The following is a 25299-nucleotide window of genomic DNA, read 5'->3' as shown; positions in this document are numbered from 1 at the left end:
CTCTAGAACTGAATCGATGATAAAATGGGTTATTTATGAAAGAGATATTCCACTCAGGAATAAGAGATCTGCAATACCTCTTCCCCTCCCTCTTTTACTAATTTAATTAGTAATTTTTCCACATCTTTCTGAATTATTAACCGCCAGTGAGCGCATAGGGTTAAATAAAGCATCAAATATGTCACATTACCATGACTTTAAGCGCCAGCTGCGTACTCTCTACTCGACAAGCGCTCGCTCACCATTTCATACCTAAGACTGCTGTCAAGTTTTTCATTAAATTTTTCATTAAATTGAAGAGTCCAATTTGTATGTGACTAATATATATGAAAGGCGTACAGCTGCTTGGAAAATTTATATGAAATTGAATTGAAAAAGTTCGACGTGGTAGAATGATGACGGCGGAGGTGGTGGAAGAGAGAGAGAGTGAGCTGTGCATTTTGACAACAACGAATGTGAACAACAAACTTCCTTAACTTGTCAAGCAGCCAGTCAACCAGCCAAGTATGTAGGCAAGGCAGTCAAGCAAGAAGTTAATGAACTCTTTAGCGGCGTAACCCCTTACCACGCGCTCACCGCCCATTAGAAAGGCGTAGAGAGGCGCAGAAAGTGTTGGATTAGCTGAGACAGCCGAATGAGCTTAGGCAAAGTTTTTATTGCAGCTTTTTTTTGCACTTTGCCAAAGTTTTGCGCGCACAAAATGCCTGGACTTGGCTATGTTTCGGCGCAGTGTTTGCGCCAAACTTTTGGTCATGTGTGCGTGTTCTGCATAAAGAAACCTGTCAAGGCGTGATGCGTTTCCACGAAGTTACCGTTAATGCTAGGAAGTGGAGCGCTTGTTAGCGCGTGAGATTTATTTGAGAAGAAGATGACACGCAATTCCGTTACTTTCAAGATAACCCCCACCTATGAAACATACTCAGCGAAACAATAGCAACTTTCCTCATTAAAGATTTTCGTTTAGTGTAAGACATTGAAAGAAATGATGAAAGGAAAAATTTGGCGCAAGTTTACTACTACTTGCTAGAGATTAGCTTGGCACTGACATTACTTCCGTGAAGTTGAATGCTTGACAGTCGGCGTGCGGGCACAGCTGGCACCGTTATGCACCCAGTTGGAAAAATCGGTTAATTCAAGTGGAAGAGCGATTTTCGTTTCGACATAACATGTGTATTTAGAGAGGTGCGAGGTGTGTGTTAGCTTCGTTCTAGTGAAGAGAAGTGATAAATGACTTTCATTGATGGACATTTATAATTGTTTTTATGACTTGGGTGAGTGACATTTACATTTGATTGATTGATGACCTAACAAGTGGGCTTGAATTGATAAGTAAATATATTTATTTTGAGGCTGTGGTACATTTAGATCCCTTTTCTCGTAAAAGTAATTAAAACGAACTCAGGCGAGAGATATAGTTCCTATCAAATCCTGTAAAGTAATACGAGCCCCAAGACACTTGAATTTTAGTCAATAAAACCAAAGTAGGTCGAACATCCGCTCTTAAACTCTATGCAACTCATAGTTCTCTTAACTAACTCTCGAATACTCAATCCAGGAAAACACCAATTAGTACTGAAGAGACAAATTTTGGAACTAAGTGGATTAGGGGATCGGTGTTTCGCGGAGCTATATCCAGACATCAAAAGTAGTAACAGTGCAAGCTTAATATAATCAGGTTCACTTCAAAATATCACCGGTGTCGACATCGTATTTTAAGGATCTTATTGATCTATCGACTGCTCTGATAACCTTTAAAGAAAATGTCTAGAACCTGATGCTTGGAAATTTCCTTACGAAAAATATCGTCGAGATAAAAGTTCTAAGCTTTTAATATGTTCAAAAAAATTATGTCTCTGCTTATACTATTATATTATGGCCATTTGATTAAAGTCATTACATCCTGAAGGGATCAAAAGATCGCCTTTATCTTCTATTTTGGATATGGATCCAGGTAAAGGTTTTAAGGATTTCAGTTTTAGCACCTTCCAAATCAAATTTTGCTCTATAAAATAGGCCATTGCAGTATCGTAACATGTCTCTTATATGATCATCTGGGCCACCAAATATTTGCTTTGTGCGTGTCATGTCCAATTGCAATAAAAAAATTCAGCCTTTAGGAGGAGCACTCACAATATTTTGGAGCCTAATGAAGTTGTATGATAACAGTACACCTTGAAACATTGAATTTTGCTAGTAATTTAGTAAGAACTGCACTTTAAATGCAGTGTTCCACAAGTTCCGTCACAGCCATTCTAACGAACGCAAATCTAAATGACTCCAGCATACTGAATAATACTTCCCATCTTATGAGAATTCGTTCAAGTGCTTCCCATTCTATTCTATGTATTCTGAAACAATATTTCAGCTTTTGAGAAGATTTTATAACACTTTTTCGCCTTGCTGATGCTGTCGAACTCAAGCACACCTTGAAACATTGTATTTTGCAAGTAATATAGTAAGAACTGCACTTTAAATGCAGTGTTCCACAAGTTCAGTCACACCTAACTATAACGTATGCAAACCTATACTTTACTAATATATTGTACAATATCTCACATCTTAAGTGCACGCTATCACACACTCTCTTTGTCCGCCAAGTATAATTGAACTCTGCTTGCACCCTACAGCTGTCACACCCCTATGTAAGTTAGCTTTTGATATCAAAGGTATGCATTTAATGTGAAACGTGTGGTAAGAAAGTTTCGCCTCTAAGCAACAACAAGCCCAACGTATGTGTATAACCCCTTCCACTCTCACTGATTTTAAGAGTTCATATGTAATATTTTTTTTTTTTTTTTTTTTTTTTTTTTTTTTTTTATAGTAGGGGGAAGCATCGAAAGCCGGAGTGCGGAACTTTAATCCGCTAAACCTAACCTACTCCCAACTCAAGACGCTCCCACGGAACCACCAAATTAAGTATTACTTCGTGGGAGTGACAAGACATTCTTAAGTCTCCTCTATGGCACGGACTGACTGACGCCTAACCTGTTGTACCTGTCTCAGTTCTATCATAATTGAGGCTGTCGCTTCGCTAACTGCTTTCCACTTATTAGGGGACTGACACATAAGTGCAGTCAAGTTTTCCACCGAAAAACTACCACCAAGTGCAGTTTCCAACCTGTCCCTTACGTTCAAAAATCGAGGGCAGTGAAAAAATACGTGTTCAGAGTCTTCTATGGACTCCGTACACACCGGACAATACGGACTATCGTCGTGATGGAATTTATGGAGATAGCTTCTAAAGCACCCATGTCCACTCAATATTTGTGTCAGATGGAAATTCAGGTCCCCATGCTGTCTATTTATCCATGAATGGATGTCAGGAACAAGTCTGTGTGTCCACCGTCCTTTGGTTGAGGTTTGCCACCGCTTTTGCCACATTGTTGTGCTCTTATTTCTCTCTTCTCTCTTTCTTATTTCTGTTGGTTCTGATAATTCGCTTAATCTTGCGAATTCGTCACCCTGGATGTCTATGGGCGGCATACTTGCCAATACTTCAGCTGCTTCGCTGGATATAGTTCGGAAAGCACTTATTACTCTTATCGCTGAGAGTCGATATACAGCAATTATTGGTTTCGCATACGCTTTAATGTCTAGCGCCTGGACCCATATTGGGGCCGCATACAATATTACCGAGCTCATAGCTTTAGCAATTAGAAAGCGTCGGCTGGAACGTACGCAGCCTCTGTTTGCCATCATTCTTGATAAGGCGTTATATATCTTATTTGCCTTATTTGACGTGTAAGCCAAGTGCTCCTTGAATTTAAGCTTAGAGTCTAATATTACCCCTAAATACTTCAGCTGTGGCTGTGAAATAATCGCACATTCCCCGATAGTTATAGTAATTTTCTCCTCAATTTTCCTGGTACTTATGAGCAATACTTCTGTTTTGTGCTCAGCCAATTCCAAACTCATGGAAGAGAACCATTGGCGCAGACCATTTATACATTCATTACATTTGTTCTGAAGGTCATCAAGCTGCTTAGCTACTGCTACCACTACAAGGTCATCCGCGTAAGCGACTAATTTTACATTATTTGGTTGTGGTTTTCTCAGCACCCCATCATACACGAGATTCCATAGAAGAGGGCCTAAAACAGAGCCTTGTGGAACTCCACTAGAAATAGAGTAGCTCTTAATTCCTTCGTCGGTGTCAAATATCAACCTTCTGTTTTCAAAATAACTCATAATAATATTTGTAAGGTATTTAGGGGCGCTTATTTCATATAATGCTTTGAATATATTTGTCCATTTTGCAGAGTTGAACGCATTCTTTACATCCAGGGTGATCAGCGCACAATATTCTTTTGTACCACCTTTCCATCTTTTGCCACTTACTGCACATTTTGCGGTGTCAACGACTTCTTTTAGAGCGTCGATAGTGGATCTCTTTTTTATGAAGCCGTATTGTCTCTCTGACAATCCGCCAACTTCCTGGATTGCAAGCTCCAAGCGATTTCTTATTATGTTTTCGTACACTTTACCCATTGTGTCGAGCATACACAGAGGTCGGTACGATGATGGTTCTTCCGGTGGTTTCTTTGGTTTTGGTAGTAAAACCAGACGCTGAACTTTCCAGGCGTCGGGGAATACCCCTTCTTTTATACATGCGTTGTACATTTTGGCAAACAGTTTGGGTTTCAAAGTTATGGCTACCTTTAGAGCTCTGTTGGGTATGCCATCTAATCCAGGCGCTTTGTTGTTTTTAATTTTTTTCGCTATATCCAGAAGTTCTTCTTCCGTAACTAAAAGGGGTGACTCTGAAATTTCATTTCGCTCAGCAATGTTAATTACTTCGTGCGTCGGAAATAATGCCTCGACGACTTTCTTCATGAACGGAGCGCTTTTAGGTTGTTGCGACTTATTTTTGAACTTCGACATACAGATTTTGTATGCAGTTCCCCAGGGATCAATATTTGCTTCTTCGCAGAGCTTTTCAAAGCAGGATCTTTTGCTGCGAGTGATGGCTGACTTCAGGAGCTTCTTATGTCTTTTAAACGTTTCTTTAAGAATATCTTCGTTTTCTCTACCCTGGTTGCGCTGTAAACGACGTCTTGATGAATGACAGAGCTTCCTCAGCGTGGCAATTTCATCGTTCCACCAATATACTGGACGTCGTTTGTTGTGATGTTTTGACCTTCGCATTGTTGCGTCGCATGCTGCGAACAGCTCTTTTCGCAATGCGGATACTAAGTGGGCCGCGTCTTCGCCTGGTGCCTTTGCTGCACTCCAGACTATCTCAAAAACATCAGTATCGAATTCGTTTTGCTTCCAGCTTCGTTTCTGAGCAGTGTTCCCTCTCGGGGGTTCCGTTTCTCGGGACACTGAAACTTCAGCAACGATAGCCATGTGATCACTATATGTAAACATGTCTGACACCTCCCACTTAATCCGCATGCTAAGTGCGTCATTTGCAAACATTAGGTCTATTATTGAACCTTTATTTCCTTTTTGATATGTGTTTTTGGTACCGCTATTTATTAAAGTAAGGTTTGTTTGACTCAGGAATTCTAGTATTAAGCGCCCACGATGGTTTGTACTTCTGCTTCCCCAAGCAGTAGACCATGCATTAAAATCGCCTGCTATTATTATCGGCGATTTGCCTCTAGTTTCTAGAGATAGCTCAAGGAGAAAGTTTTCAAATTCCGAGATTGATGCGCTGGGGCGGGCATAACAACTTACAAAATATATACCATGTATATTAGCCCATGTGAAACCAGTTTGAGCTGCTCTGGAGCATGACGTGAAAGGTTTTCCTTTGCAGGACCATATTGCCGCCTTGCCACTTATGTCTGAGATCCAAGTGCTTTCCGAGCGCTGAATATATTGCTCGCTCAATAGGGCAATATCGATATTATTCTCTAACAGCGTCTGTTTTAGCAGTTCTTGTGCTGCAGCGCAATGATTTAAATTTAACTGCAATATTTTCATTTACGCAGTGATTTTGACATTTCTAAGTACTTGGGGCAAGTGGTGCTCATGACTGAGTGATCTCCTTTGCAAAGCATACAGCTTGGAGCGTTGGTACATAACTTTGCAACGTGCCCCCCGGTTCCACAACGTGTGCAGAGGGAAGACCTGTCAATCGGGTTACAGCATGTTCGTGCCATGTGACCTAGTTGAAAACACCTAAAACAACGAGGTATAGGGGCATATTCCCTGAGGCGACAAATCGACCATCCGATCTTTATTTTGCCACGCTTAAGTGCCGCTTTGGCATCTTGGGCACGAAGACACAACAGAGCTATCTGTGTGCCGCTACGTGTTTTTCGCATATTTTTAATATTCGATTTCCCTAAGTTCTGGAATCCGCACTCCTTTTGCAATGCGTCGCAAATTTCTTCAGGAGTGGTTATTTCATCTAAATCCTTACATACTATTGTAACATTGTGGCTTTTTGGCTGTATTATAGCCATCTCTCCGACCACTTCCTCTAGGGCATTCTGAAAAGTTTCGGCTCTCTTGTCCGTTTGATTTTTCAGTTCCAGTAAAAGATCTCCTTTAAGAGTTTTTCTAATATATGTCACATTCGATCCCAAATCTTCGAGCTCACTGTTGCTTTTTATTTTACGCAATATATCAGCATAAGAAGCGCCGTCTTTTTTGGTTAAAATAATAGCGTCTGGTTTCAATCTGATTTTTTTCTCTATTGGCCTCTTCTTCTTTACCACATCCACCCATTTTTCACCTGCGCTGGGTTTATTTCCTGCTGATTTCAAGGTCTCGCTATATGTTGGCTGCGATTTTTCGTTTACATTCTTATGTTTCTTTGTTGGTGGTAGTTGGCCTTGTAACTCCCGCAGTCTTTTTGGAGTAATTACCTCTTTACTAATAAGCACTTTCTCCACCATAGTTTTCTTCAGTGCACTTTCGTTTTTTTCTGCTTTATTATACAGACTCACTATGCTGCTTACTACATCGCGCATGGCTTGGTTAATGTGTCGTTGGCCAGACATAATGTTTTCTAACTCTTTAATCTTAGTACCAAGTTTACTGAAAACATTTGCAGTTTCACCAATCTGCGGTTCCAGATTTTTTCCACCGCTTTTAACTTGGTCGACATTGTCGCCATTCTTTGTTGATCCAGAAGCTGTGGGTACCTCGTTGTTGCCGTTTGGAGGCGTTCTCATTATTTTGGAGTTCCTTCTAAAAGGATTCTCCGGTGTTCGTCGATCACCATTTTCAGAGGCCATACCTCCGCAAAAAATGTTTGAGAACACCTGTCAGTAAGGTACGTTCAGTTCCTAACGCTAACACTCTATTTATATTTCCAATGGTTGGCAACGCCAAAACCAAAGGAGAAGAGAAAACACAAAGGGGATCAGCTGATCGAGCAAAACAAAACGGCAGAATAGATTAAACGCACGTTTTTTTGTCTCAATCGCTAATAGGGGAAATAATGTTTAATTTTTCAATTTGCCGCGGAAAAAACAGGCAAGTGCAAATTAATTTTAATAAAAAAAAGCAATTTCTACTTATCTATTCCTGTAGGTATAGTGTCCAGACAAAAGACTTCCAGTTTCCTGAAAAGCTTCAAGCTAAACTATTGTTGTTGGTGTGAAAAAACTTGGAGATTCGTACAAAACCCAAGGGCCTCACAAAAAACACGTCTGCTTCACTCTAAACACTTCACATGTTCTCATATGTAATATGAGTGAATGTGTGTGTGCGCCTTCTATTTGCGTATTGACTTTTGTGTGGTGGTTTCTGCTGCTAACACAAGCGTCATTCTTCTTATTGTTATTGTTGTTGTTCTAACGGTTCATGTCAGCACACATTTGTTTCAGTTGTGTGCTATTTAACCTTTCTGTGGCATTTATGTTAGCTTTTCTTTACTTTTTTGCTTTTGTTGTTTGCCTTGCGCTACGCTACTGTAAATAAATTTCTCTTCTAAATATTGCCAAGAATGTGTCTAAGCATGTGTGCTGTTTAAGGCAGAGTGTGAGAGTGTGTGTGATGCTTGTTTGTGTGCTTGTGCGCATATTAAATTCCCCAATGAAAAATTTACGTAATCTATCAACGCACGCCAGCGTCATGCACTAACTCAGACACACACAGGCACACACATGACACATAAAAGCGCATATTTGCATGCATATTTTTACATGCAAATATGTAGTTTACATTGCATAGTAAGCGCAAGCATGCACATGCTTGCATTTTTATATATTTTTTAGACTATTATAAGAATTTTATATATTTTTTGTTTAATTTTTTATATGATTTTTTTCCCAGATTTTTTTCTACTTTTTCTCATATTTGATTATTATTTCTTTTACCTTCTCTTTGCTACTTTTTCATACAAACTGCACATATGTTGCCTTTGTAGCAGTTTGTGCATTTCAAATTTCAACTACACTCACACACACACACGTTGTGCTGTGCCTTTGTTCCTGACAGCCGCTTGTTGGTCCCCTTGGGCAGCTCCATGGCGTATACGTAACCCCAATTTGTATGTTATTTAGTTTATTAAAATGTAGTTAAATATTAAAGTTACACCAGCGGCGGTTGAGGGAGACTTCAATGAATACACATACATATAAATATATAGAAAATGTATATATATATATATATACACATATATATAAATATAAATATAAAAATATATATATAGAGATTTATAAATATTTAAACCATGTATGTATGTATGTGTGCGTTTTTGATAGAGTTTATTTATGCTTGTGATTTTTTGGCATAAATATTTGATGTGTCCATTTATAAAGGCTTAAAGGTAGCATGAATGTAAATATTGAGCTCAGGGGATTCTCTTCAGATATACTGCAAACAAACTCACACACATACGATACATAATATAATAAAATATATTACATATTTCCATATACATATATGCATATATGTAAAATACATATTCATATTAAAATGCTACAAAATTTTTCTATTGCATAAAATTAATCCAGTAAAATATAAGATAAATACAACAAATATTTGCATTATCCATATGTCACAAAGTTGTGGCTGCATATTGGGTGACGCAGCTTAAAGGATAATGCGATTAAATTACTTTTTTACACTGAAAAGGTGTACCTTTTTTTGAGTAGAAATCAATAGAACGGTTTAGGAGATGCAATGAATTCAAATAATATTAATGATAAATAATAAAAAAAATATATATATTATACAAATGCTGATTTTTGCAGTAATTTTGGGTAAGTTAAAAAAAAAAAAAATTCAAAGAATTATTGGTAGAAAATTTGAACAGAAAACAAATACAGTTGAACTTCCAACTTCTCCATAATTCGTCCTATTGAGTTGGCAATAAAGTAAAATTTCATCCATATTACCTTCCGTAACTCGGAAGTCTCTCTAACTCGAAGATTGTTTGTAGACTACAGGCATTCGAGTTAGGGAAGTTTATATAGTTGAATATATGGTAGATTAGGAAAGAAAAATTGTTGTTTTTTTAATTGTTTATACTTTTTAACTAACTAAGCTATAAATAGAAACAAAAAATAATTTATAAATTATATATATAAATTTTAGGAATTCAAAAAATATTGTTTGCACTTTTTTCTTTGTTAAAATATTTTTTTTAATTTTATAAAATGTATTATTTATTTATTAATTTTATTTTATTGAAATAGTTTTTTATTTAATTTTTTCAATCATTTTTTATAAATTTAATTTTGCAGTTATAAAAAAATAATGAAATTAAGTATTATTCTTTTTTTCAAAAAATATTATATTGTATAACTTAATTTTTAATTCTAAAAGGTTATTTTTTAATGAACATTTTTTGAGAAAAATTTAAAATTTTATGTGTTTTAGAATCTATTCGTAATTTTATTTTATTTAAATAATTTTTTATTTTTCATTTAATTTTTTTAATAATTTTTTTATAAATTTAATAATAAAATTAATTTTTTTTTCAAAAAAATATTATATTGTAATAACTCAATTTTTAATTCTAAAATAGTTTTTTTATTTTTTAAAGACAATTTTTTGAGAAAAATTTTATGTATTTTAGAATCTAATCGTAATTTTATTTTATTTAAATAATTTTTTATTTAATTTTTTCAATCATTTTTTTATAAATTTTATTTTGTAGATATAGAAAAATAATAAAATTATGTATTATTATTTTTTTTTTTCAAAAAATATTATATTGTAATAACTCAATTTTTAATTCTAAAAGGTTATTTTTATTATTTATTAATGAACGTTTTTAAATTTCATGTATTTTAGAATCTAATCGTAATTTTATTTTATTTAAATAATTTTTTATTTAATTTTTTCAATCATTTTTTTATAAATTTAATTTTGCAGATAAAAAAAATAATAAAATTATTTCTTTTTGTTTTCAAAAAATATTATACTGTATTAAATTAATTTTTAATTCTAAATAGTTATTTTTTTATTTTTTGAAGACAATTTTTTGAGAAAAATTTTAAATTCTATGTATTAGAATATTAAGCAAAAATCGTAAGCAAAAAAATATTATAATTTGATAAAATATTAATTTCAAAAATAATATTTTTTTAGAGAAAAATTTTGAATTTTATGTGTTTAGAAAAATAATATTTTTTTTGAGAAAAATTTTGAATTTTATGTGTTTAGAAAATAATTTTTTTTTTTTTCAAAAATATTATTATGTAATAACTTAATTTTTAATTCTAAGAAGTTAGTTTTTTTTATTTTTTAAAGACAATTTTTTGAGATGAATTTTAAATTTTATGTATTTTAAAATGTAATCGTAATTTTATTTAAATAATTTTTTATTTTTTATTTAATTTTTTCAATAATTTATTTATAAAATACCGTTTTAAAAAAATATTATACTGTAATAACTAAATTTTTAATTCTAAAAAGTTATTTTTTAAAGACTATTTTTTGAGAAAAATTTGATAACATAAAGTAAAAGTTATATAAAATTTGTTCATTTAATTTATAATCTTTTTTATGTAATTTAAATACTGTTTTGACAGTTTGTAAACTGTTTAATATAATTTTTTTTATTTAAAAATATACAATAATTTATACAATTAAGTGGCCAAATGAAGCATATAAAATATTTGCGAAAAATAAAAAATTAAAAATTTTAAATTTATATTTATCCATCAAAAACAAAAAAAAAAAATAAATGTACACTCATGGAGAACAATAAACTTAAAAAAAAATATTTAATTATAATCAACCGTTTGGAAGTAATTAAAAAATATATGTATTTGAAAATATTAACTAAAATTGCAAATTCAAGCAAGGATAATAAGACTTCCTAAAATTTAAAAATATAACAATTAAAAAATTTAAACATTTTTAATTATATTAAATGTAAATAAAAATTGTTTAGTTAATTTTAATATATTTTTTTTTAATTTTAATTGTTTTTTTTTTTGTAATAAATTTTATAATTTTTTTTATTATTTGGTTGAAAAATGTATTAAAAATTAAAAAAAAATTTGCAAAATTCATATTAATACATTCTAAATATAAGTAATTATTATAGTAAATAAAGAAAAACTATTTATACCAATTTCTAAAAATTTAACAATTTTAAAATAATTAATAAGAAAATTACAAAAAAAAAGTTCCTATACAAAAAATCAGTTGGCAACTCAACAGTCATCCAAAAATCAACAACAGTTTGAAATATCTTACTTGTTTGATTTAAAAGCAGTCTTTATTGCTCATCAGCCACCTAGCGAAGGACGTGACGTGAGCAACTACTTTATCAAGCAACTAGAGCAATTCTATACTACAAACTAAAATAAGCACCCACATACAGGCATCACCACAGTCTTTGTTATGTAGTTGCACAACAAATGGTGTTGGCCATAGATATTGTTATTATTTGTTTGTTGTTGTTTTTGTTGTTCTAGTGCATTTGTTAGCATAGCACGTTTATTTACTTTACACGGCTCAGCACCCATAGGCAAACAGGAGTGTGTAGGTGTGTGTGAACACACTCTCACTATACAGCCAGTGTTTGCTCGTACCAATGCTGTTTGAGCATTAAGTTTATTAAAAAAAAAGTTAAATGTATATGTATGTATATCTATGTGTTGGATACCCTTCACTTGCAGGCTTAATTTTTTCCAACTGAGCTGGCAATCAGCATCACTACTGCGACTGCGACTGTCAGTCAGTTTCGGGGTGTATTAGTGTTTGGCAAAGCTTTTGTGCGCTTGTAACACCCTGTGTTTGTATATGAGTGTGTGTGTATTCTATGGAAATGGCAAAGTTGGCTTTGAATGCATAAGACTACTCGACTTGGCCAAGTTCATTTCATTTTAGTTAGTTTGCCTACATTGTTGTAATTGTTGTTGTTACTTTTTGCTGTTGGCTTGCCTTCCACGCCATTGTTAGGTTAGGTTTTGAGTATAAACAAAGTCAATTTCGGTTTGTGTCTGCTGTGATGAGGTGGGTAATCCAATCATATTGAATTTGGGTTAAAGCCAAAAAGCCGCTTATTTAGATTTTTTCGGTATTAAAATCATTAAGCTGGATATTTATTTATTGTATGTGCACTAACAAAATGGCGCGTGTACCCTTATCGAGCGGTATTTTTTATGCAAACCAATTTGCAGTGACCATCTGAAACAGCTTCAATTGATTTGTTTGGCGCAAAATTACCCAAAAAAATCCAAAAAAGAAAAGCTATCTCAATTTTGAGTTGAAATACGAGGTCCTGGGGCTCATTTGAATATATAAAAAGTAATTTTTATTGATTGGGAGAGAGTCTTAAACACACATTTCATATAAAACTGTAACAAATCAAGCTTAATTCAGCTTAGTAGTCCGCGTTCCTCCTCCTCCCTCTCATACATTTCTCTCTTCTTTCTGTGATTCGTACTACCGTTGGCAAACTCGTTATGGGGTTATGGATCCAAAAGGTCCAGTGTATTGGAAGTTATTTATTAGTATATATTCTTTTTTTTTAGACATGAGGAAGTTTGCTGTTCCACATCGCAACGACCTTGACCTCCTCGATGAGAGAAAACGCCTAAGGAACTGCACCATTTTAAGATCTTTCGAATTATTTGCTAAAGAAAAATAGTTTAAATTGACATGGACATATTTAGTGAGAATAACCTCTTAGTACACCAACCAGATAAAGAATTCCCTAGCAAAATCAGACTAAGGCATCTTAGTATAATTCAGTATCAATCGAAACTGTAGATGGAAATGAAAGCTTCTCTATGACTGTAAAGTGACTTTGAATATCTAAACACAAGTGCTTAGAAAGCAACTTTTAAACTCGCGACCTCTGGTGTCCAAAAACGTTACTACTACTTCTCATAGGAGTCCAAAAGAAAAGAAAAGAAAAGTGGTAATGTGGGGTTAAAAATTCAATTTTCGGAGTTATGTTATATGGAAGTTCAAAAATCCCCAAATAAATTCTCTGCACTGAGAAATCAACTTAGAACCTACCGATCTTTGATGAACAAATACAGTTTTGAGGTTATATCTTCATAATGGATCACTATTCCATAAATATTAAGCTTCTTAAAGTTACGAACTCTTCAGTTCTTCATATACAATCAGAGAACAATACAAGAACAAGATTCCACAACAGTCGAATCTACGTAACAGGAACGGACCCGGATATTTATCTTACTAAGGACTGCCCACTCGACAGTGTTCCTCAAAATTATTGTTTTGTCCCGCTAAAACATCAACAAAACATATAATATTAACATGAGATCCTCTTCATAAGCCACTACACGAACTATTTCTATATTATAACCCCAGCATACTCACTTCAAGAGTTAACACAAGCTGACTTTCACACCCCAAAAATGACAAAAATTTTCTCCAAATATTATTTACTATCCTGCCAGTGCATGAAAACATGCTAATCGACTAATAATATGCATTGCTTCGCCGACTACCATGAAACTATTTGCCAACAAAATTATTTTCTTAACTTTTGAGTTTCGTGTTTACCTCCCAACAGCGATTTACGAGCGATCCTCCACACTACAACACTTGCAATACAATGTATATAATATAATAGGAGGCAACCCACCGCTGCCGCCACCCACTCCAGACGACACACACTTAATGCTTTTCTGCTGTTTGCCCAACATGCTCAAACACCGCCACTTGAGTCGTTAAAATATTTTCATAGGCTCAGCTGGTCGTTAAACAACAGGCACTCTACTCTGGTGAAATGCGAAACATTCAACGGTACATACCGCAAATAATGACGGCAAACAGCAACTAAGCAAGCACACGAGAATAAATTTAACTACTATAACTATTCGTAGACACCCAACAAGGCACACCAAAAACTTGCGAACCGTTGCTTCCGACGAGCTTTTGAGCATTCCAATGCGGCATTTATGCAGAACCAGCAGTGTAGGGCAGGCAGGCAGACATCCATCCAATGATGCCTTCCGTCGAGTATCCGTTGCGCCACGTTGCCTATTCAAACTCAACTGAAGCAGCGCAACTTAACGTCCTTCGGTATTCAACGGCGACGCTGCAACTATCTGCCCATTTAAGTACGCATTCATTCGTTGTTATTCATACAACCAACAGAGCTCGCGCGCTACCTCAACCTCAGCCTCAGCGACGCAGCCGCATACAAGTCGCTCATTCAGCGGACATTTAAGCACGCAGATATATACAGTGAAGTGGGGGACACAAACCACCACACTTTCCCTGCTTCCGCGCACAAAACAGTAGATAACCTTCTTCGTCAAGAGACTATTGAGCTGTGAAGCTCGAGTTCTGCGAGCACTGGCCGTTCATCCGCGGCGCATACCTATGGTCCTTCGGCAGGCGTATATTTACATGCCTTTCAATTCATCAAACATACATATATGTTAATTTATTTTTACCTGCGTAATGAATTCGTTTTGTCGTTATATATAGACGTGACGGTGGATATTGTATTCGAATCGCGTTTTCATTTGTTTTGTTTTATTTGTTGTTATAATTGTGCCACGCGCCATGCACACAAGTGTCATATTGGCATTATTTCTCAAAGCATCGAGATAATACTCTATACACGCGCCAGCTCAACGCCTGCTATTAATGTTTGCTGGCATGCCTTCATTGGATTTAGGGGCTCATGTGGCCGTCACCAGCATAGACACTGTATACTCGAAATCGGAACTATTCAGGCTATGGCTTCCGGCTTACTGAAAGGGTATTTGAAGAAGCCTTTGTTATTGCGGCAGAAACCGCGTTTGGCTTCAATTGAGCTATGTATTGAATGGTTGATTTGGTGAGAGATCAAAAATGCGCTGGTTGAAGAAAAGTGCATTCAATGCGTGACTACCACTTACTGGATGTCTGGTTCAAATCCCATACTTCATGAAATCTTTTACCAATAATAGCCACTCTTCTAGGCTTCCAATTTTTAGTTGACATTTTGGAAGATTCAGTAAGATTGTTGTATATTTGGCTGTTGATATCAAAGGGGCCCCACCCATTGCGCAAGAAGCTTGGTCTTAATTCTTTAAAATATGTAAGCGCTTTCTTTTAATCCTTTTTTAATAGACAGAATCTCTGGAAGGTTTCTCTGAGCTTCTTCATGTACGGATTGCTATAATAGATTTGAAAAGATGAAGCTAAACATGTGAGTAATATTGTTGTATATTTGGCTGTTGTCATCAAAGGGGCGTCACTCCTTTCAGCAAGAAGCTTGGCCTTAAACTCTTAGCTTAGATTTAAACTCTCTTCTCCACAAATTAGTATGAAAGCTTTACAGAAATCTTTATTTATGAGCTTTTGGTAATACAATTGTATTGAAAATTCATCATAACTCCAACATTCTACCGAAATAACGCTTCTTTTGTAGCGCTTCGTTTACCTTATTCGGCTTCAAAGCATTGAATCACAATTCTGCACTAAGCACCTTAGCTTTTAATCACTGTTTTCCACTACTACATCTCTCGCAGCTTCCATAATCAATACTTGACACTTCCTAACTGACAAACATACATACGCATCGTCAGCTTTCAATAAATACTTTTCCTTCCTCAACTTTTTCCTTCTTTCTTCCATTATACATACATATATTCTCAGAACTAAATCAGTTTGTGCTTTTGTTGATGACAGCTTTCATTGGCTTTCTTTTTCTTTATGCCTTAATTCCTTGATTCCATAATCGCTTTGTATCAATGCGCATTCAAACTGCTGCTTCTTTCATTCGCTTTCTTTCGCCAACTGTAAGCAGTCGGTATTATTATTTTTTTTTTTTTTATTTTTTTTTGTGCTGATACAGCCAAGCTTTCATCTAATTTAATTTTCTAATTGAATTTGTTAGCATAAATATATTTTTCAATCTCCCACACACAAACACGCCAACACTCAGCTATTGATTCAGTGACATTTGTCTTGGATTCAATTAAATTAGCAAATGAATATCCTTTTTAAGCTGCAAGGCGCAAGACGTGTCTGGCGGAGTGTGTGCGTATGCGTGTGGATTAAGCTCTATGCAAAAGCAAATATACAGTTATAGCTACCAAAATATGATACGCTTCAATTGCCAGCTAGCTGTAATTACAGCCTGTGGTGATTTCTGTTTTAATTTCGAATTTTAATTATATTTTCATGTTTTGCTTTGCGACTTTAAAGCGCTTTTTAATTAATACATAAGCTTTTTGGCAGACGTCGACGTGTGTGTAGAAGTAAATATCTATATTATTCGACACCTAACCTCAAATACTTAGCATTTCACTTGCGCGTACCTTATCTTCGCTTCGGTTACATAAATCGTCTTTAGTAAACATCTCTCTATCGCCTTCGCTTCACTTCCTGCGCTGCCTTAGTCATTCTGCCCTCATTCATCATCCATTTATGCCGCTAACATTATTCATTTCCATTATTCTTATCTGCGGCAATGACTCAACATCATATATATTCATCAAAATATTTACAGTTACATGTATTTTTGGCTGACGACATTATTTACCTTCGACAAAAATACCGTTTATGCAGAAGAAAAAATTTAATTCATCAAACGTGCTTAAGGCCTTGGAAGGACTTATCTTCTACGTCAGCAATCGAATCGTTTAAAACTTCAATCCATAATTGCCCTAAAAACTTTGAAATAACTTATAGCATGGAAAAAAGGTCGGTACTCAGTGGTTTTGATATTAATTTGAAATTGATAGTCATACTTTCGATGTTTGTACACAATTTCAAGACACGGAAAGCTCACTTTAAGCTTAAGTTTTCTGAAAGCTCATATCTAAGCTTTCTCGAAAGCGCTTTTGGCTGGAAACCCCACCTAACTTGTTTAACTAGACAGTGAGGATACTACGTGCTTCTTTTCCGTTTTACTGGTAATTGCCGACCAACCTTATATCTTAACCCTAGAGGAGAGGAACCTGGAGTTCCCTATACGTTTGGAGTTCGACTCAAAGCACTTCTACTTGACTTTAATGGTAGAGAGAGTTGAAGTTGTGGTACTTCAATAGGGACTTGAGATTCAAAATAAGTCGCTTCTTGTTTAGAGAATGCTAACCAGTGAGAGTTTAAGACTCATAATTCTGCCTAAGCCTACAGCACTTCAAGCTTCAAGGAAAGCAAATAAAAAAAGCAGAAAATTTTAATGAAGTGATATATTTCATAATCAAAACGAAATAAAACATATACAATCTTCAATTACAATCCTCATAATACACACATCCACCACAAATCGGCACGCCATTGTTTGCCGCGGCAACCTCATTAAAATTGTGTGCGTGTCAAGTGACAACGAATATGACACCGACTACCGCAATATACCTGTGGGCAAAACCGCCATAAAGCGAGCTAAACGAAATTACCAAAGAATTTCCTTAATAAACACACAGAGTTGGTAAACCTAAAAGTATGCTTGCCATAAGGGAAATACTTTTGCTTGCTAGTTGTGTACAATGCAATGCATACATTTAGGCTTATTTAGTTCACAGACTGCGGTTTAGTGCTTACTGCTGCTAGTCAGTTATCATATGACTTTCGGCATTAAGTCATCATTAGATATACGACTGTTTGAATTAAATGTCTATGTTGCCACCTCCTTCCAAGCTGTGGCGCGCAGAGCATACATTTAGGAGCGTACATATTTGTTGCATACTTCACCGCACACTTGTCATTTGCATTAATGTAATACATATTACTTTCGACTGTCAGCCAAGTTGAGTTGAGTTGTGCTGTGTTGTGTGTAAATAGCTGTCGTTAATGACGTGCAACATGGCACATTTAGCGCGTCGCACAACGTACACCTAGCAGACACGCGTGTTAAATGTTGTCTCTATCAGCGACTCTCCTCCAAGGACCGTTGTGTGCTTTTAGGCGCTTTAACTTTTATATGTAGCCGTATATACTTTTTGGCTTACACACACATATCACACTTTCGGTTTTTGCTATTCACTTCAATTGTTACCTGCCCTATCTAACATCTGATTTTTTGCCATTCCGCTGCCAGCGCCTACTGTCAGCCTGTCATTTCGCGCGCCTTACATATAGACAAGCTTGTTTTTACGTCATGTATTTTGTGTCTTTCAGCCGTTCTTCCAACATCACTGCCTCTGTCACTTGCGTTCTTGTTTTTTTTGTTTTTGTTGGCTTGCCTTGCCTCTAATGACTTTAGTTTTGGTTTATGTGAAGCCAGGGAATGGTGGCCTAAGCGCCCTCGCCACTCTGCCTTATCTCGGTCGCGTTGATGACGGCTGACGTTAATTGGGTTTAATGATGCGTGGTGACAACAGCGTCGCTTCTTGGTGATGGCGCATTGGCGCAGATCCAGTTGCGTGTAGTGCGGCAAAGTACTCCTTCCATATTTCTGCTTTTTATTATCCGTTATTTCTATTTTTAGCAAATGTTTTTTTACTATCTATTTTACGAGCAAGTCTCTGTTTTCTGCTTTTTATCTATTTGTTTTTGTTTTCTATTCGTAATGCTCATTGGCCTTGCTGGCGCATTAGATTGCCGGGAATTTATAGTTATTGATAAATTATGCTGATTATTTGTGCTCGTACATTTTTAGTGCGTGGCAATAGTTGAACTTGAAGTGGTGAAGGTCGAACTTTATTAGGCAGAAGGAATGCTTATAAAATAATAAAAAATAAAGGATAATAGCAGTAAAAAGGCGGTAAATATGTATAGCTATAACTCATGACTGTTGCTTGTTGACCGCACAAAGGCTGACTATTTGTCGGCATTAGTTAGCGGTAATGTGGCTAATGCGGTAATTTGTTGGTATACACATTCATTAAATAGACGAGTCAGAAAAATAACAATAAAGGTTTCAAGGTACTGTGAATACTTGTTAAGGATTCTCTCTTCCTTGGGAAGAGATATGAATGGAAACAAAACATCGGTTAGATCTTTTCCGAAGTATTTCTTTCGGAATTCCGGATAAAAGATAATACAACTTTAAAATCAACTTCGTAGAAATGTTGAAAAAATAGAAAGAAGAAAGCTTTCGAAACAGCTGTGAAGGACTTGGAACCCTCACTTTCGTTGCAGTCCGAAAGTTTTACCGACGTAGTCTTGTCTGACAATAATGGCTTGAATGACCTTAATCAAGATCCTGCTAAGCTTTAAGAACTCGAAGATTTTGGTTAGTTTTTGGGTGGCTTAGTACCCATTTTTGTTCTTAAAATTATTGGATTGTGGATCTATTTGTTAGGAGCAGTTCGCTCAACGAACTGAGATGTATTCAAGGAAGGCAGGATAGCGATAGAGAGACTGGTGAGCCCTTAGTGATTTAGTACTTATCCTACTGCAAATCTATTATCTTGTTGGAGACTAAGACTTTAGATCTTAGATTTCCCAATTTCCTTTTTCAAAATATCCATCAGCTAGGATCAGTTAACGGACTGACGGGTTCTTAGGTATTCAAGGAAGGCAGAATAACGAACACTAGGTCTTCATCAAGGTTTTCCCAAGTTACCCTTTACAAATATATATTCATCCGCTCAACAGACTGTGAGGAATTCAAGAAACGGTCGTCAGTCTCATTGGTTCAAAACTGGTATTTTTCCTCAGGAATAATAAGACTATCGAACAAAGGATTAGACATAAAGAGAGTAAATTGGCTCAACTTGGTTTTTGGTACCATAAGAGAACACTTTAATTTGGAAAACGTAGGTTTTGAAAGTGTAGAAGAGCTCCACTATTTACTAAATGGACTGATAGGTATTCAATGAAGGCAGGATAGCGATCGGGGGACCACTTAGGGGCTCAGAATTGTTAATGCATCTTAGAAATAGTAAGACTATGGATTACTATCAAAGGATTAGAGATAAAGGAAGTAGATGCTATCACTTTGGTTCAGCAAGTTCTACAAAGACCGTGATTTTGTGTAGGGAGGTTTATTTTCAGAAAAATTTTCTAGAAAGTCAAACTTGAAACGGTTCTGAGATATCTACTCCCATACTGTTACCAATTTATGTTCAAGAGAAGTGGAGAACCACATAACTTCAAGTCCCTACATCACATTCCCACCACTCCCCTCTCCAAGCCCCTTGTATGACGCCAGTACGCGTCGCAAAAATGTCTAAACCACCATCTTCAATGACATTTCATTGGTTACAAGGTTGCTATGCGCGCGTAATCTAGCCGCTCAAGTAAAAGTGTATTTAAACTTTACCCATACCGTACTTGATGGCAGCTTTTGCGTAAGTGAAATAGTAATAGGAATGCTCAAACTCTCAACCGCAGATGGTAAACAATTTAATTGAGCGGATTAAAGTGAACAGCTGAACATGTATGTATAGAGTATGTACTTTATGTATTTACTTTGGAACCACATATGTACAAAGACACTTTAAGGCAAACAGAGAACTACATTTACACTCAATTAAATGTCAACAGAAACGGAAGTGCGTAGCATTACTATACGAGCGCGGTGTATGTGGGGGATATATGTATGTAAGCTAGTGAGTGCTTGTGACAAATTATATAAAATTGTATATATTTTCCCTCAACTTAACCTCACTTTCAGCGCACTACTGCTAATTACTTTGCTCATTACTTATGATTACAAAAAAAAATTGTTAATATTGTACTATTTTGTGCTTATGATACAATTTATCTTCTTTCTTTTTTGCCTTCTCATTACAGTATCGCCCGAATCCATTGTGATACCCATCGTTTCGTGTATTTTCGGTTTCCCCATATTGGCATTGTTGGTCATCTGTTGCCTGCGTCGTCGGGCGAAATTGGCACGTGAACGGGATCGTCGACGTAATTACGATATGCAGGACCATGCTGTGAGCCTGGTCAGATTTAGTCCCATACATAGGCTTAGTGAGTTGTTCGGTGTTGTGTTGGAGTGTGCTTATTTATAAACCAGATATTTTTAAATAATTTATAAAAAAAAAAACAAATAATAAAAATAAATACAAAATAAAAATAAAAAAAAACAGCGAAAAAAATAATAAAAAAAATTATAATAAAAAAACTTAAAATTGGATAAAAAAAGTTAAAAAATAAGTACACCCCTAATGTTGTGCTACACTTTTCTTATACTTTGCAATTGCGCATTTTGTAAGTAGCTGCCAATGCTTGCTGCACTATTTTGGTATTTTAGCGAAACGAATGATTAGACAATTAGTGTTAGTCTTATATATTTTACAAAAAAAAAAATAATAAAAAATTGCACGTTAGAAGACTTATTTTCATTATTCAAAATTTTACGATATTCCTATACTATCTATGCAATAACTTCTCTATAATGTATGCTAAAATAGTGGCACGCGAGTATGCGGTGTGTGACAAACTTTGAGTTACGATATTGGTATGAAAGTAGTGATAGGCAATCGTGAGGAAAATACGACATAAAAAATTACGGTATGCCACATATTCTAACCTGATTAATTTTTTTGATATTAAAACATTAAAAGTAAAATTTAAAGACTATTTGCCAAAAATACGATATTAATTTTTTACGATATTGATTTTTTAGCACATCGAAGTCTTAATGTTATATTGGAAATATTTTAAATTTATTATCAAAACAGTAAAATATAAAATTTGAAGACTATTTGCCAAAAATACGATATTAAATTTTTACGATATTGACTTTTTAAGCACATAGAAGTCTTAATTTTGTATTAAATGTTATCAAATAAAAAAAAAATTTTTTATAATATCGTTTACGACACATTACATTTATTCACTATTATCTATGAATTGTGGGAACTTCAAAACATATGTATAATTCTATTTATATACTACATTTAGAGCTAATAGAAGTAATTTTAAACATTTCACCAACATTTTGGTGTAATTCTTGATTTTTACGATAATTTTAGTTTAATAATTATGTTTTCCCTATAAACTTATGATTTTTTTGTATTTTGACCGTGTTTTTTAATATCTTAAATAATTCCAACGGATTATTACTTTTACGGTATTACCTTAAAATTAAAAATAAAAAAAATTTAAACCCCTTTCAAATTCTAACTCTAAATGTTTTTTCACATTCTCAATGTTATTATTATAGTATATTTGAAAGATATCGGTGTCCTCTATTTTATACATCATATTTACGATCTTCGTAAATTCGTCTAAAAGATATACCGTATTTTTATAATTATGTATATTTACGATAATGATGCTCTTCTTCAGCTTGAGCAAAGTATAATGTCTCCACAAAGTAAATGCATTTTAACGACACAAATTTATGAATAGACAATTTTGTTATATTTACGATACTTTTCTTACGATATTAATTTTATTTTTATTATTTTTATTTTATTAATGCGTTTTTGAAAGGATTATTTTTTGTATAAATTGGTAAAATTGGTAAAGAAAACATTTATTTAAAATTTTAAATGATGGGAAAAATACGATATTTAAAAAAGAAATTACGTAAAGTGCAAAAAAAAAACATTTTGAGCATTATAAATATATTTTCTATATAAAAGAAATATTCTTTTTATTTGCAGACGATTTTGATTTACTTTATGATATTACATTTAAATATATAAAATACTTTTCTCCACCACCAACCAATGTTATTCTATCAAAAACTATATTCAAAAAGAAATTGCACCCATTCCCTCAACTGCATTGTCACAATCCCAGCAGATATATGTAGTTCAGAATTCATATCTTTATTAGCACATAGCGCCAAAAAGTATGCTATGTACTACATAGTACAAGTACACACTGTCTTTCGATTACGCACTTATTCAATGCGTTCCATTTTATTATTGTGCATAAAACATTCATGACCCCCAACAGGCACTTCCGACATGTCGGAGTTCATCAGCTCAGCTGGATGTCAACGGCAGACTTCACCAAACATCACCAACAATTACAAGTACAAGTACAACAAGTGCAAGTAACTGCCGCTTGTTGGTGGCTGATGTCTCGCGGCTTTTAGTAGTACTGACAGACAGTGTCGCTTATTGCGTCGTGACGTTGACAGTGCACGCTTCACATTTCCATTTTTATGGCTGACATTGGCTGTGCGCGACAACGACTAGTAATCGTACAGATATACTTTTAGACGCACGTACGCACGCATAGAGTAAAAGTGTTGTTATTCGCGACTTTTTCAAATATTTTCATTGCGCATTTTAAATGGTTCTTATTTACAAATATTTTACCAACGCTGTGAATTTATAGAGCCCGCGAATTATGTACCACTCTTTTTGGCAAACGACTGTCACTTGTAAATATTTAATATTCCTGCTCAATCGAATTTTCATGCATTGTACTTGAAATGAAAATCTACTCCTTTTGCCTTTCATTTTTTGGCAAACATTCGAATTGTAAGCAAAATGTGGAAGCTGGAATTTGAATATCGTATTTCTAACATTTCAGCACACAAACAACAATTCTACAATTTCTTGCTCATAATCTGCTCCATTTGTACTAACATTTTATTATCGTCTTTTGTGGCTCAAATTGCTGCCTTTTAAAGACGCCGATACCGTTATTTGAGTCGTTATACTAAGCACACCTTTCGTATATCCCTTCTTTGCGTTACGCGTGCTCACGTTTTGCAAATAGCATTTGCATTTTTGAAATTTCTTGGCGATTGATTTATGATTATTGAACTTGCCAGGTAGCAAATGCGCATTCTTCTGCATTTAAATTTTATTTGCATTAACATTACGACAAATTTTATATACCCGCTGAAGCAGAATTTTAACAACTGCTTAAAAATGGCGATTTCACTTAAGTAAAGAATAAAGACAGTGTCTATTTTTGAAGACACTTAAAGAAAAGTTACAATTTTTCTCAAAAAAGTTACGATAAAATTTACGATATAACATTTTCGCAGAATATCGTAAAGTAAAACCTTGTTTAATTACTATAATAAGCATTAGGGTCGATTTAGAGCATAATTAAGTTACGATATTACTTTTACTATATCAATATCTCTCGAAATAAATTGACCAGAAAATATTTAAACGTTAATAATAACAATAATATTTACAATATTACGGTCTTCGTTACATTTTATACTCAAAATAATTATTAATTATATGTATATTCCCCATGTCGTAAGTTTCATTTAACTGAAAAATATCATAAATGTATTCAGTTTTAATAAAATTACAGAGTTCCTTTGTGAGATACCTTCGATTTCATCACTCCAAAGTTTCTAGCAATCGATTAGAGTAAAAAAATATTTACGATATTAATTTACGATATTGGGAATTTAGTATAAAAATGGAAGAAAACAGTATTAAGCACGAAAATTTAATATAAGTGTTTTGGCTATGAAAACGTCAAAAATATTTACGATATTAATTTACGATGTTGCGAATTTAGTATAGAAATGCAAGAAAACAGCATTACACAAAAAAAATAAAATTTAATATAGACAGTGGTTTGCCTGTTAAAACGTTAAACAAATTAACGATATTAAAATTTTTACAATAGCATTTTTTTTTGAATTTTTTAAATTAAATTTTTGTTTATTATTATTTTTTTTTATAATTATTATTATTATTATTTTATTTTATTATTATTACCATGATTTCAGTTTTATTAGTAAAATCTCTACATAAAATATTAAGGGCCATACATTAGAAAAGCCTAATCAAAGCCAATATCGTCAGTCAAACAGTTTGTATGCATTTATTTTATATATCGTTTATACATGCATATATTTGGCTGCCAAAATATTAAGTATTCACATTTTATCTCTCCCCCGCTTCACCACACAGATTACCGACCGTCGCGAGCTATCAGTTTACGTCCTGAACGAAGCCTGAGCCAGGGTTTCACCTCCCTGGAGCTCGATACCGTAGTGGAGGAACGCTGCAGTGATGTGGAACAAACGCAAACGGAAATACTTAATGCCGAATCACCCATGGAGACGACCTCCTCATACAGGATGTCCTTTTCAAGCTAACAATTAGCGGAAAAACA

The 25299-nt window shown here is 34.5% G+C and overlaps 1 protein-coding gene across 2 annotated transcripts in view; it reads left to right on the top strand.

Annotated features, from left to right (window-relative positions):
* Nucleotides 1–25292, top strand: part of LOC105208556 (mucin-5AC) — a 30466-nt gene extending 5174 nt beyond the window's left edge. Inside the window, exons 3-4 of one of the 2 annotated variants that reach the window (XM_054231020.1) lie at nt 21028–21185; nt 25095–25292. In XM_054231020.1, the coding sequence (XP_054086995.1) occupies nt 21028–21185; nt 25095–25142 (206 nt within the window). In that variant the 3' untranslated portion in view covers nt 25143–25292. Of the gene's footprint in view, nt 1–21027; nt 21214–25094 lie in introns of both variants that reach the window. The other variant, XM_011178466.3, reaches the window with a different exon arrangement.
* The last annotated feature ends 7 nt before the right edge of the window (nt 25293–25299 follow it).

Source organism: Zeugodacus cucurbitae, chromosome 5 (assembly GCF_028554725.1).
Source record: "Zeugodacus cucurbitae isolate PBARC_wt_2022May chromosome 5, idZeuCucr1.2, whole genome shotgun sequence".
NCBI classification, from domain to species: domain Eukaryota; kingdom Metazoa; phylum Arthropoda; class Insecta; order Diptera; family Tephritidae; genus Zeugodacus; species Zeugodacus cucurbitae.
Note: the sequence above shows the minus strand (reverse complement) of the source record. Positions and strands in the feature narration are given on the sequence as shown.